Source organism: Leptopilina boulardi, unplaced genomic scaffold, assembly GCF_019393585.1.
Source record: "Leptopilina boulardi isolate dan_hultmark-lab unplaced genomic scaffold, ZJU_Lbou_2.1 LbouV2_302, whole genome shotgun sequence".
Classification (NCBI taxonomy): Eukaryota; Metazoa; Arthropoda; class Insecta; order Hymenoptera; family Figitidae; genus Leptopilina; species Leptopilina boulardi.
Genome location: NW_026137866.1, coordinates 2512993 through 2526322, shown reverse-complemented (window position 1 = coordinate 2526322; position 13330 = coordinate 2512993). Strand labels below are relative to the sequence as shown.

Below are 13330 nucleotides of genomic sequence, written 5' to 3'. Positions count from 1 at the left end.
AAAAAAATTTAATGAGCATAACTGTTTGTTAAAGATAAATTTTTCTCTTGTAATTTTTATTTGATAAAGAAAAATAAAAAAAAATTAAAAAAATTAAAAAAAGTGTCTCGGAAGTGCTTTTAATTGTTTTTAAAGACCTTCTACAGTGAGTTGTAGCAAAGAGAATAGAATTGTTACGTATTATCAACAGATGCAATAATAATTGAAACGAATGAATGCTAAGCTTTGTTAATTACGTTCGGAAAGACACTAATTATGTAAAAATAATGGATCTGCCATTAACAGTTCAAATTGAAGGGAAATAGAATAAATATATAATATTATATTTTTGTCATCGCAATTGGATCATTTCAACACGCGAAAAAATATATGTTTCTGTCAAGAAAATTTTTTTTTCATTTTTTTTTTTAAATTAAAAAAAATTTTAAATAAATTAATTATTTGAGTCAATTAAAATAGTATTCGATTCAATTTTTTTCGTTCGTGATTATTTATTTAAAATAAAAATTGGATTTAATTAAATAAAAATTATCTGATTAAACAGTAAATATTTGATATAATAATCAAGTAAGCAATTAAATCAAATAATTTTTTTTTCCAATATTTCTTTTAGTAATAACAAAAATTATTAATTTTTTAATTAATAATCAATCTAAAATTTTTTGATTTCAAAAACTAGTTTCATTGATTAAATTAAATATAAAAAAAAAAATAATTAAATTTTCTTTTTATAAACATTTGCTATAAAAAAAAAACGTGTGTCAGAATTTATTTTTTTTTTTCAGAAACATTTTTATTTTCGTGTCTCGACTAATTTTAGAGAATTGAACGGTCTATTGGACATCCTGTGTTATACTGAATATAATCACCTACTTTTCAAACGAGGATCTTCATATAATTGCGGAGTATTTGAGATACGCGTATGTACGTGGGTTCCTAACTCAGAATTGCTTGATTTGATCAATTTTGATTGAGAGCACTTTAAAGATTTATAAATGTCGAAGTGATTTTCTCATATATCAAAAAAAAAAAAAAATAATAATAATGCTGAAAAAATATTTAATTATCATCCAACCGATAAATTGATGTGAAAATATTTTTATGTATAATAGGTGAAAAAAAAAACTTTTAGAAAAGATTAGCGTTAAAAAAATATTATCAAAAAACAATTTTTTTTAAATTTTAGTTTCAAAAAAATATTCAATAGGAAATATAATTTATTAATATAAATAATTAATATGTATAATTAATTATTTATAATTTTATTTATTAATTTTTTAATTTTCCTATTTAATTTTCTCTTTGATTTTTCGAGAAAAAAAATACCAATTTAATAAATATAATTTAAATAATTAATTTTCAATAATAAAAATTAATTCTTATATAGGTTTAAAAATATTTTTTTTTCTTCGTTAAATGAAAATTTATTTAAAATATTTATAATAAAAAAAAAAAATTAAATTTTTAACGAGGAAAAAAACAGTTTCAGAAGAAATGAAAATATTTTTTCAAGTGACAAATCAATTTAAATGGCCCAATAAGAAAATGTCAAATAAAATGAATTTCACTGACGTCATGTAATATTTATCATAAATATTATCATTCGAAAATGAACCAAAAGAGACAGTAGTTAAATTACCTTTTCCTTGGATAAGCCCATTTTTCATGAAAAAAAAAAAAAAAACACCAACTTTCACTTTGACCAAATAATTATTTCTATACTCCCGGCCTGCAGGAGATTCGGTTCTCTGCGTTTTAAAAATTAAATTAAAAACAATCAAATATAATTTTTAACGAGAATTTTTTATTTGAAAAATAAAAATCTCTTTCGATGGCAATTTAAATTAAATTATTAAAAATAAAAAATTTATCCAGAAATTTTTTTTTAAAAAACAGTCGATTTTTCTCAAAGAGTATTTGAACTTTTTTGTTTTTTTTTTTTTTGAACTGAAACTGGAAATGTTCCCGTGGTTCCAGGTTACGAGTCTCACAGTGAACTAAAGACGAACTGAGAATTGACGATCAACTCTCTCTGGTTATTGGTGGAACCCTGAAGGCGGAGCAGTTTCAATCGTGGAATAGTTTTTTTTTTTTTATTTTTTCTTCTTTTTTTAATTCTCGTTTCCTCTCTCACACACAAAATATATACTCTTATCATATATTCGAGTGTCAAAATAAATGATAAAACGTTAAAATCCACTTAAGAACATATGACACAATATATTTACGCGGGTGAAGTCATTAAAATTTCCCCATTATTAATTATTTACAAAAAAAAAAAAATTTTTTAATTAAATTTTAATAAACAAATTTTTCCCAATTTTTGTTAAAAAAAAATCTATATAACAAATTATTTTTAAAATTTATTAAAAATTATAATTTATTATGCAAAAATTATTTAAAATATATTTTATTTTTATAAATTTTTTTTCGGAAATATGCGCGTAATGAAAAATAAAAGAAATTTTTTTCAAATTTAGCTTTTAAAAAAAATTTTTGTTAGCCAAAATTTTCTTTCATTTGTTATATGATGTCGAGATTTAAATTTAAGACGAAATTTATTTTTAAACCGCAAAGAGAGAATTGGATCTTGACGCCATACGCGTGATTAATATAAATATATACATATGGGTAATATAATATAATGGAATAAAAAAAAAAATAGTAATAAGTAATTAATAATAATTAACCATTTAATAAATTATTATTAATATTATTAATTATTATTATTAATTATTAATAATTAATTATTATTAATAATAATAAAAATTAAAAAATTAATAATTAATAATTAATAATTAATAACAATTAATAATAATAAATAGTAAAAATAAAAAAAATTAAAGGGACAATTTTACAATTAGAATTATATTTGAAACTCGAATTGTCAAAGAGAGTTGAAAATTATTTTTTTAAACAATTTTTTGCGACTAAATTCTCTGGTTTAAAATTTTATTATATAAAGTACACAATGTTCGTATAAAAAAAAATACCGCATATGTAATTCAGATATACACGCGGTTTTTATATTGTACGATACTTGAATACACACAGATGGTATTTTTATGTACTGTATCAATTTTCGAGAGTTGATAACTACAATGCTAAATTGTCAATGAGATATTATAAGTTTCAATATTTTTTTTCACGAATCACGGAAGGCCTTGAAATTTTCATTTTCTATTTGCATATATTATACATTTTTTTTTTTTTCTTTTTCTTTTGTCTAAATTCGTATATATTTCTATATTGTATCTATATACACAAGAAAACAGTTTTTTTCGAATCAAAGAAATTTTTTTAATCAAAATAAAATTTTAATAAATAAATAATAATTATTAATAATTATTGATAATAATTATTAATAATTATTAATAATTATTAATATAATATTTATAATAAAATAATAAATAATACAAAAAATAATAACAACTAAATAAAAAATAATTTTTTTTTAAATTGAACTAATGTTTAGTAAAAAGTAATTTATAATATTTTTATTTTTATAATATTTGCTAATTTTTTTGTTAATTCGTATACATAAATGTAAACTGGAGTGAATCATTTTTTTTTATTCACAAATATAAATCTGTCATTTAAAAAAAAAAACATATCGCCCCACGTTTATAAATGCGCGATATAAAGGGCAATAAGATAAAATTATTCTGTCAGAGAGAAAATTGTTAATAATAGGTCAATTTACCTTTGCCATATTATATATATGGTTAAAAAGAAGTTACGATATTATATCATCTCATTGTTTGTAGAACAATTTTTTTTTTAAATAATAATTATCAAAGTTATATAGTTCAAAAAAAAAGTACGAGTTAAGAAACTGACATCGATTATTAGCTAGAATTATCACCAATCAACTGAAATAATTGTCATTATAAAGAATGCAAAGTTGAACTCTATAAATTGTGTCCCAATAAGAGAAAAATAAGAAATTTTAAATAATTGATAAATTAATATTTAAAAAAAAAAAAAAACTAAAATTAGATTAAATTCAAAAATTCAGACTAAAAAAAAAGAAAAAATTTACTTTTAGATTTAAATTACAGTAATAAGAATTAATTAATAAAAAAATAAATTTACTGAAAAGTCATGCTGTAAAATTACATAAATTATTTTTAATTTTTGACAATGTAACAATTTGCAAAATTATATGAAAGACTTTATTATGAAAACTATTATTTTCATTTAAAAATATCAACGATTTGTTGAAGGCAATATTAACAAGTTTTGCGGTTAAAATATGAGACTTATGCGTAAAAATAGTGTAATTCATTCGAGAATAAAGTAATTTAATCCAATTATCCAAAAAAAGAAACTAGTTTTTAAAAAAATTATCTTTGTTTTGTTATGCTATTATTTATTATATAATAATATAAAAATTATATATTTTAAAACTGTATATTATTTTTAGTATTATTATTTTTATTACAATAAATTATTTTTTACTATTATAATAATAATTATTATTATTATTTATTATTTATTTTATTATTATTATAAATTATTATTTTATTTATTTAAAAATTATATTTTTCAACTTTAAAAAAAAACTAAATTAAATTATGTTTCTTTATATGTTCTCGTTAAATCCACGTGTTATTTTTCTTTCAATTTTTTTTTTATCGGACAAAACTAATCTCAATTAACGATAGACACCAAAAAGTATAACATTCTTATAAAACAAAACATGCCTAGATTTTTTTTTTTGCTTTTATTGAATCAACATAATTTATTAGCATTTTATCTTGAAATTGAAATACTCCGCAAAAGCTAATACAGATAAGTTTTTTTGAATTTCAAATTTGCAAATAAATATTTCTTATTAGACGTGCTATAAAAACGAATATATATGTCTTTGCATTAAAGACACTACTATTATTGACGGTGTTATTTAAAAAAAAAAAAATTCGGTTTTTTTTATCTTCCGTATCAAATAAATAAATTTACAGTGAAAAAAAAACGAAACAACTTTTATATCAATTAAATATTTACTTGAATCAATTTTTATTTTAATCAAATAAAAATTGTAGAAAATAATTTTTTCATTTGAAATAAAAATCTAATTTAATTGATTCAAATAATGATTATTTGATATAAAAATAAATATTTATTTAATAATAGTCAAGTAATCGATTTTTTAAATTTATTATTATAATAATTTTATAATAATAATAATAATATAATTTTTTGTCTCTTAAATAAATATTAATAAATTTAATAAAAATTATTAATTATTATCATTATTAATTTAATAAATAAAAAATATTAATTTTTATTATTATTAATTTAATAAATGAAAAAAAATATTATTATTATTATTATTATTAATATTTTAATGAACTAGAATTTAATTTTCGAAAACTAATCTGAATCTGCTTTCTCATAATTTAAATTGCAATTTTAATAAAGTATGGAGGCATTTTAATAGAGTCGACGACCTGATTGAATGAATGACTTGTTACATGAGCAAGTGACAAACGATGTTCCTGATTACGTGTATAATTATCTATATACAGTTGGATACATTGAAAAAAAGCATTATAAATCGTGAAACCAGAAAGAAGAAAATTAAAAAAATTATTTATGTAATTAAAAAAAAAAGTTATTGGCATTGAAAACTTTTTTGTTTATAAAAAAAAAGAGAAAAACAAAAAGAAAGTGCAAAAATCATATAATAATAATCGAAAATTATATTTAATTTAAATATATGTTTTGTTATGATATTTGAGGCATTGTAAAGGGGTTAATAGCCGCCTCATTGTTATGTCTCGATTTCAAGACAATTTAAAAATGCGGTAAAACATAATAATATAAGGTCTCAAAGTCAAAGCGCATTATTATAAAGATTGATTCTATAATTAATTGCACAACGATAAAGAAAAATAATTATAATTGATAACAATTCAATAACAGACAATAAAATTGTCTTATCAGAAAATTTGCATAGTTTTATAAACAAAGATTCACAAAAAAAAAAAAATAAAAAAACAAATTAATTTTGAAAAAAAAAAAATTCTGTCTAAAAAACATAAATACTACTCACAGCATCTTTATCCGGTGTTCGCTGCATGAAAAATAAATTTTGACAAATCATTAAAAAAAAAGTTTTTAATTTTAATTATAATTAATTTTTTATTAAATTAAAAAAAGATTTTGTAATTTAATTAATTAAAAACTAATTTCATAAATTACAAATTTTTTAAATTTAATAAATTAATTAAAAATTGATTTAATAAAAAAAATTCCATAAAAAAGAAAAATGTTACCCAAAAATAAAAAAGAGAGAACAAAATAAAATTCAATTTGATGCGGAATAATTTATACCTTATTAGAAGGTGCTAAAGTGGTTGGTGATGTCAATTGTTCCTGAGGTTCCTCTTTAGCAGGCTGCTTTTTTTTAAATGAGGACAAATGACATTTTTTTTTGTTAGTTGAAATTATTAGGTATAGAAAATTAATTACAAACATGCAATTTCACAAACTAATCAATTTTTTTAAATTATTATAATTAAACACTTAAAAGCAATTATTCATTTAAATATTTTGCTAAATATTTATCATTTATTAAAAGTCATCATACCTTTTCAATATCCTGCACGAAGCAAAATAAATCATCAAAAATTATTAGATTTTCAATCGAAAATTATATTTAATTAAATTTAATTAATAAATTATTTAATTAAATTTAATTAATAAATTAATTAATCAAATTTTATTGATAAATAAATTAAATTAATTACCTAATCAAATTTAATTAATAAATAAATTAATTAAATTTAATTTTGTAATTTTTATTCTACTTTTTTTAAAATAAGATCTAAAGTTAAATAATTAAAAAATTTTATAGCAATAAAATAAATTATTACAATTTCTAATTGTTAGCAAAAAAAAATAATATTTACTAGAAATTCAGCTCCTGGTTTCTCCGTAGGCATTTTTAAGCTGCATGAAAAAGTATAATTATAAGAGTTAGTAAAGTGAAAATTAAAATTGAATTAAAAAATATATTGTTAGTCACTAATGATTGTATTGAGTTAATATTGTCTCTATAAAGTCATAAAGTAGATTTTAAAAATTCAACGGGAAAAAATGCATTGTCATTTTTTTTTTTTTTTATCAAAAACGTAGTTAAAAAAAAAATTAATGTTTCGCCTACATTTTTTCGGAAGAAGCGCATCTTATAGTAACTTGTTTGAACTGAGATTAAATATACGTAAAAGAGTTGATTTCATCAACTTTTTTTTTCTTGTTCTAATTTTCTCTTACAAGGCACTCGATATATATACATTATATTTTATTATCATTCTCTTGAGAAATGAACTGATAAAAAAAAAAATATTTTACAAAAGATTATATAGTGAATTCCATTATTAAAATGAGGATCAAAGTCTATAATTTTTGTCATTAATAATTGCGCAAGTTATTTATTATCATAATCATATTTTAAACAAGAATAACATGGTAAGTAATCCATCTTAAAACTGATATCAAACATTATGAAATAATTATAGAATTTTTTGGGAAAAAAAAAATTATTTTTCCCTTATCTTTTTTTATTTTCAAATTTTTTTTTCTTCGCCCCTATTGAATTAATTTTATTTTGCAAATTTTTTTTTCCAAGGTGAAAAAAGGTCAAAAAAAAAAAAAAATTTTTTTTAACTCATTATTTTGTTACGTAAATTATACACGCAGGTATTTGTTACCTATCAGAATAAATTTGAAAATCAACGTATACATGATATGAGCATAATGCGGGGTCAGTTGACTGATCACTTGATGATAAACGATATTTGCAACGGAAAATAATTTTGGCTAAATGCCAAATGATGACACAAGTGAAGATCAAAAAGATTTCAAATTACATCCATCATTTTCCAACCAATGCTTTTTTTAAATTATTTGAAGAAAAAAAAAAAATTTTTTTTCTTTTTTTTAAATATAAAAATAACAAATTTTAAACGAAATTAAAAATAACCTGCTAGAAAATAAAAATTTTAATTTCAATTATTTTTCTGTGAAAGCCAAATGTCGTTTGCAAAACGATAAATAAATAATTAAATAAAAAAAAAGAAAGAAAATTTTAAAAATTAATAAAATAATGAAAAATTTCACTTTGAACGAGATTTTTTTTTTCTATATATAAAAATAGAAATTCATCATTTTAACAATAGAATTCATTTTTTTTTCTCACCCAAAAAAAAAGAAGGAAAATGATAAATTGAAGTTCAAGGGCAAAACAAAGGTCACGCGATTCGAATTCAGAGGTTAATCAAACTTCAATCACGATCTTCAAAATTTTTTTTTAATTTGCAAATTTCAAAAAAAAAATTTAATTATAAAAAAATACAAAATCCGGAAAAGAAGAAAATTACGTAAGAGTACCAATTTGTTTGTAATAAACGATGTCAATGACATCGGGAAAAAAAAAATTTCTATAAAGGAAATTGATTAAAATTAAAATACAAATTTAATCAAATGAAAATATTATTTCTCCTATTGTAATTGCTATCGATTAACAAATATAGATTTCATTTTGTTTCGAATTCAAGGTTTCCAAGTCCCCATTTTTATTCTCAACTATATTTTTTGTTCAATAGAAACAAATTGTAATTTTTATCACTTAAAAAAATTTCATAAAACACTGATAACTATTTTAGTGAAACAAAAACAATAAATTTTTTTGCACTTTTCTGTCAAATATTTTTTTGGCGGTTTAAATAATATATATATACGTAATTTTACATGACCTAATTAAATTTGAAATTGAAGGTTAATTTTCCGAAATTGTTCACTTATTTATTTATTTTTTTAAAAATATTAATGACACGTTTTTTCTGTTTATTTATAGGAAATGAATTTTTTTTTAATAAAAAAAAAAAAAAAACTTACCACGAAAAAAATTAATGTGACGACGGTAACGAATATTCAGTATGCTCTAAGGGGTAGATTCGATTCTATCCTCGTGCAACCCCGATAATAAACTACCCTCTACGTATGTTCAGAATAAAAGGGCGCAGACGCGAAAATATATTTACCCCCCAAAGTCGTACGCAGATGGAATTTTCACTATGTTTGTGCTGAATGACGCAATTCGACTGAAATATGCCGGTACTTTTTGAAATTTGTATAAATATTGAAAAAAGATAAATGTTTATTTAAAAATATTTCTTGGATCCCCAAAAAAAAATTTATGAATTTATTCATAAATTTTTTTAATTTATTTTTTTTTTAATTTATAAATTTTATTAAAAATTATTTTATTTTTAATAATTAATAATTAATAATTAATATTAAAAATGAAAATAATAAATTAATTAATATTAAAATAATAAATAAAATAAATAATTGATAATAATAATTATTTTTTTTCTATTATTTTATACCAAGAGCCAAGATTTGTTCATAAATTAATATTTGGTTTTTTTTTTTTACAATGACAATCCGCTTTTTTATTTTATTATTGTTATTATTTTTCAAATCTCGAATTAATTTTTATTATAGAGGGGGAAAATAAAGTATATTAACTTTTCAAAAAAGTCGATATCAATTCAAGCCTATGCCGCCTACTTGTCTTTATATGTATATAAAATACAGTTATACATAGAAATGAGATGGTCCTTTATCTCAATTTATGAGATAGGGACAAATTTTTTTTTTTTTCCTCTAATGTAGTGAAAACTTTTTTAAGATAATTTTGAATGATACTCTTTGAATTATTTGATTTATAAAAAATAATAATTTTGTTTGAATTAAATAAAATTTCTTTGAAATAAATGATTTTTTAAATTAGTTTTTAATTAAATCCTTTTTTGTAAATATTATCTTAATTCTATTTAATTTATTGTTTTTTTGATCCAAAGTTTTGGCAAATATTATCTATAGAATCAAATGAATAATTTTTGAAATTTGTAAAAATTAAAAAAAAAATGTAGCAAAAAATATATTTATTTTCATAAATTGAAATCATTTTATTTCCAATTCCATTTTTCTAATCTCTCTTAAATTTTAAAATAAACGTTTCACTAATAATTTTTTTTTTTAATTTTTCATTAATTTTCTCATTTTTTTTTAAATTAAATTAATTATTAATTAAAAATTACTCACTTCAATGAGAGCGGGTTTTCTCTTTTCCCCAATATTAAACAAGAATAAAGCACTGTCCATCGACATTTTTATTTTATAAATTATAATTCTATTTAAATCTTCTTTTATTTTTTTTCGATAAAACTATTAATTAAAGCACTAAAACCGGTATATAAGGAGTCACTATAATAATTTGAAATTTTATTTTTTAAAATAAAAATTTCACATTAACTTGACGATTAACAGTCTTTAAAAGCTTATACTTTGTATAAACTCTACGTAACACTGACCACCTTATATCCGTGTTTAACTAAAAAAAAAAAAAAAATGAAAAAACGTATGTGCAATCATTCTTCATTTCGCATATGTATGCATTGACACCACGTGACATATTCTACGTAGAAAAACCGCCACGTGAGCGAATCACCTGTGCAACAATTTCTGTCACAAATGTGTTGGTAGTATCAATGCACTTTTTTTTGTATATATAAATTCATATACACGTACGTATATATTTGCATCAATTTTCCATTTTTTTTTTTTTTCAATCGAATTTAATTCACAAATTATTATATAATTTTCTATTCTTTGAATATTTGCAAAATCATAATTATTTTCAAATTTAAAAATAGTGGATTTAAAAAAATAATTTTTTGTTTTGTGAAAAATGCCAAATAATGGATATAAATAAAAATAAATTAAATAATACTTTATTTTAATAAAAAATTATTAAATAAAAAAAAATTTTCGAATTTAAAATTCGATTATTGAAAAAATGTAAAAAGAAATATAATATTCACTTTGCAAAAAAGTTAATTAGATGAAAATTAAAATTCGAATGTGAGAAATAAAATTCAAAATTATAAGTAAACGTGACTTAATAATTTCCGCCTTTTTCCCAATGAATAATTAATAATATATTAATTAATAATTCTTTGAATAGGATTCATAATTTTTTTTTTTGGATCGTAAAAAAAAGTATATAATCGTAATTTTCATTTTTTATCTTAAACAGTCGAAAAAAAATATAATTTCAAAAAAGTGTTCTAATTTTGATAAATAAAATAAACATCGTTTTATCTATATTATAATACGTATATAGGAATTATAAAAGCGAAAGTTATAATAACAGAATTATTATCAGTTTCAATTATAGTCTATTTGAGATTTTATTAGGGTCAATGAGGTAAATAATTTGCATCCCTCAATTACGACAAATCATACATTACTTTACTATTAGATAACAAAGTGGAATTTCAACTTTTATGCGCTTTTGCATCGCGGATTAAATAATTTAAAGATACAGAGAAACTTTTATCAATTGTGCGGAATTAATTTAAAAAATTTGTTAAAATTGAGAATAAAAATCAAAAAATAATAAGGAATGAAAAAAAAATTTTTCTAAAAAAAATTACAATGTTAATTATCAAAAAAGAAATAGAAAGAAAATTGAAAAAAAATAATTTGAAAAAAAAAAAATATTAAAGGAAAACTAATAAAAAAAAAAAAGTATTGATAATGACTTTTCAATGTCATTCGATCGTCATTAAAAACTGATATATTTTTTTTTTCCAAACTGAGAGTCATTTTTCCGCGAAATAAATGAATCCTACGTTACTGTAAATGAGTTGCGACGAGCCCCCAAAACACACCCACGAAATCGACCAGTCGTATTGCGCCATTCGACTTCATATCAACATTTAAACTTTACGAGGTAAAATACCTGATGTAAGTCTTACAAGTTTTTCGCGTATTGGATATATCTATATATTTTACAACTCTTATCCATCGCAATTCCCCTCACGTTTTCCGCTACGTCATTATGTGACGTCAAAAAAAAAAAAAAAATATAAAACACACAGTTGCTAGGTCGCGGTCACAAATATATTACTATTAAATTGACCTCAACTAAAAATGATCCGAAAAAAAATATTTTGACAAAAAAAAAACGCGAGAATAAAATTGAAAAATTTTTTTTAAATTGAAAAAAAGGAAACAAACTTCCATTTACAACCGGGGAAAAAATAAATTAACTATCATCAGAGATAATAAAATTGTAAAAATAAATTTAGAAAATAAAAATAACATTATGAATGAAAATTAATAAAAATAAAATTAAAATTTGAATAAAAGTATTTTTGAAATCAAAATTAGAATACTGAATATCTGAAACATAAATTAAATTAAAAAATTAATACCGTAATTTTTTTTAATTTTTCGAAATTCCACTAAATTTTTTAACGAATTTTTAATGTAAAAAAAAAATATCGGAAATTAATTTAATGTTAAATACTAAAAAAACAATGATCGAATTTATTATTAATAAATGTGATTTTAATTTCATAACGATATCAATAATTGTTTTCTCACTTTCATTATATTTACATTAATGTATATGACTAAATCATAATTTTGTTTAATATTATAATATAATCAAAAAAATTTCCAATAAATAATTAAATTATAATAGATAATTAATAATAATTACTATAATAATAATAATTTTGTCTATATTATAATATAGTGAAAACTATGGGAAATTACAAGATAATTAAATTTTTAATTTCAATTTAATTGAATGCACAGCACAATATAATATATGGGAATTTCAATTAAATATATTTTTATCTCACAATATTCATTTTTATATAGGATTGGAATTTTCAATTTCATTCTCTCTCTCAATACTAGAATCGATTCGTTCAATTAAATTCCGAAAATAATAAATGAAAAAAAAAATTATTTGCAATTGCTAATTATTATTATTATTAAAAAAAAGGGATAATCATTTTTTTTTCACAAAACTGTCATACATATCAGTTCAATTTGTTTTTAAGGACATCAAGAATGAAAGTCAATAATCCAGATTAAACATTGGGTGTGTACAATTCATTTTCTAGTTTCTAATAGAACGTCCAACTTTTTCTTTTTTTTTTTTTTTATTTTTCCTTCTCGAAATGTGATGAACACACCTATGCACATACGAATTGCATCATGATAAGCTAAAACGAACTATATGTCTTTTTCTCTCTCTATCTACTATCATTTCGTTTTATGTACTTGAGAGTCCTTGAAATTTTACTCGCAATAAAGAAGCCCATCAAACGTTAACGAAAAAGAAATATTTAAAAAAAAATTGCATATATAAAAACTATTTTTGAATATATGTGGTAAATTGATCAAAATTTTGAAAATCAGATTTTTTTCCCAGTGTTGATAAAAAATTATAATA

The 13330-nt window shown here is 20.1% G+C and overlaps 1 protein-coding gene across 4 annotated transcripts in view; it reads right to left on the bottom strand.

The window, feature by feature from the left end:
* LOC127282690 (solute carrier family 2, facilitated glucose transporter member 1-like) overlaps window positions 1-13330 on the bottom strand; it is a 30606-nt gene that overhangs the window by 11455 nt on the left and 5821 nt on the right. Inside the window, exon 1 of one of the 4 annotated variants that reach the window (XM_051307115.1) lies at window positions 10120-10372. The exons of 2 other annotated variants lie outside the window; for them this stretch is intronic. In XM_051307115.1, the coding sequence (XP_051163072.1) occupies window positions 10120-10185 (66 nt within the window). In that variant the 5' untranslated portion in view covers window positions 10186-10372. Of the gene's footprint in view, window positions 1-1639; window positions 2023-10119; window positions 10373-13330 lie in introns of those variants that run through there. One more of the 4 variants, XM_051307116.1, reaches the window with a different exon arrangement.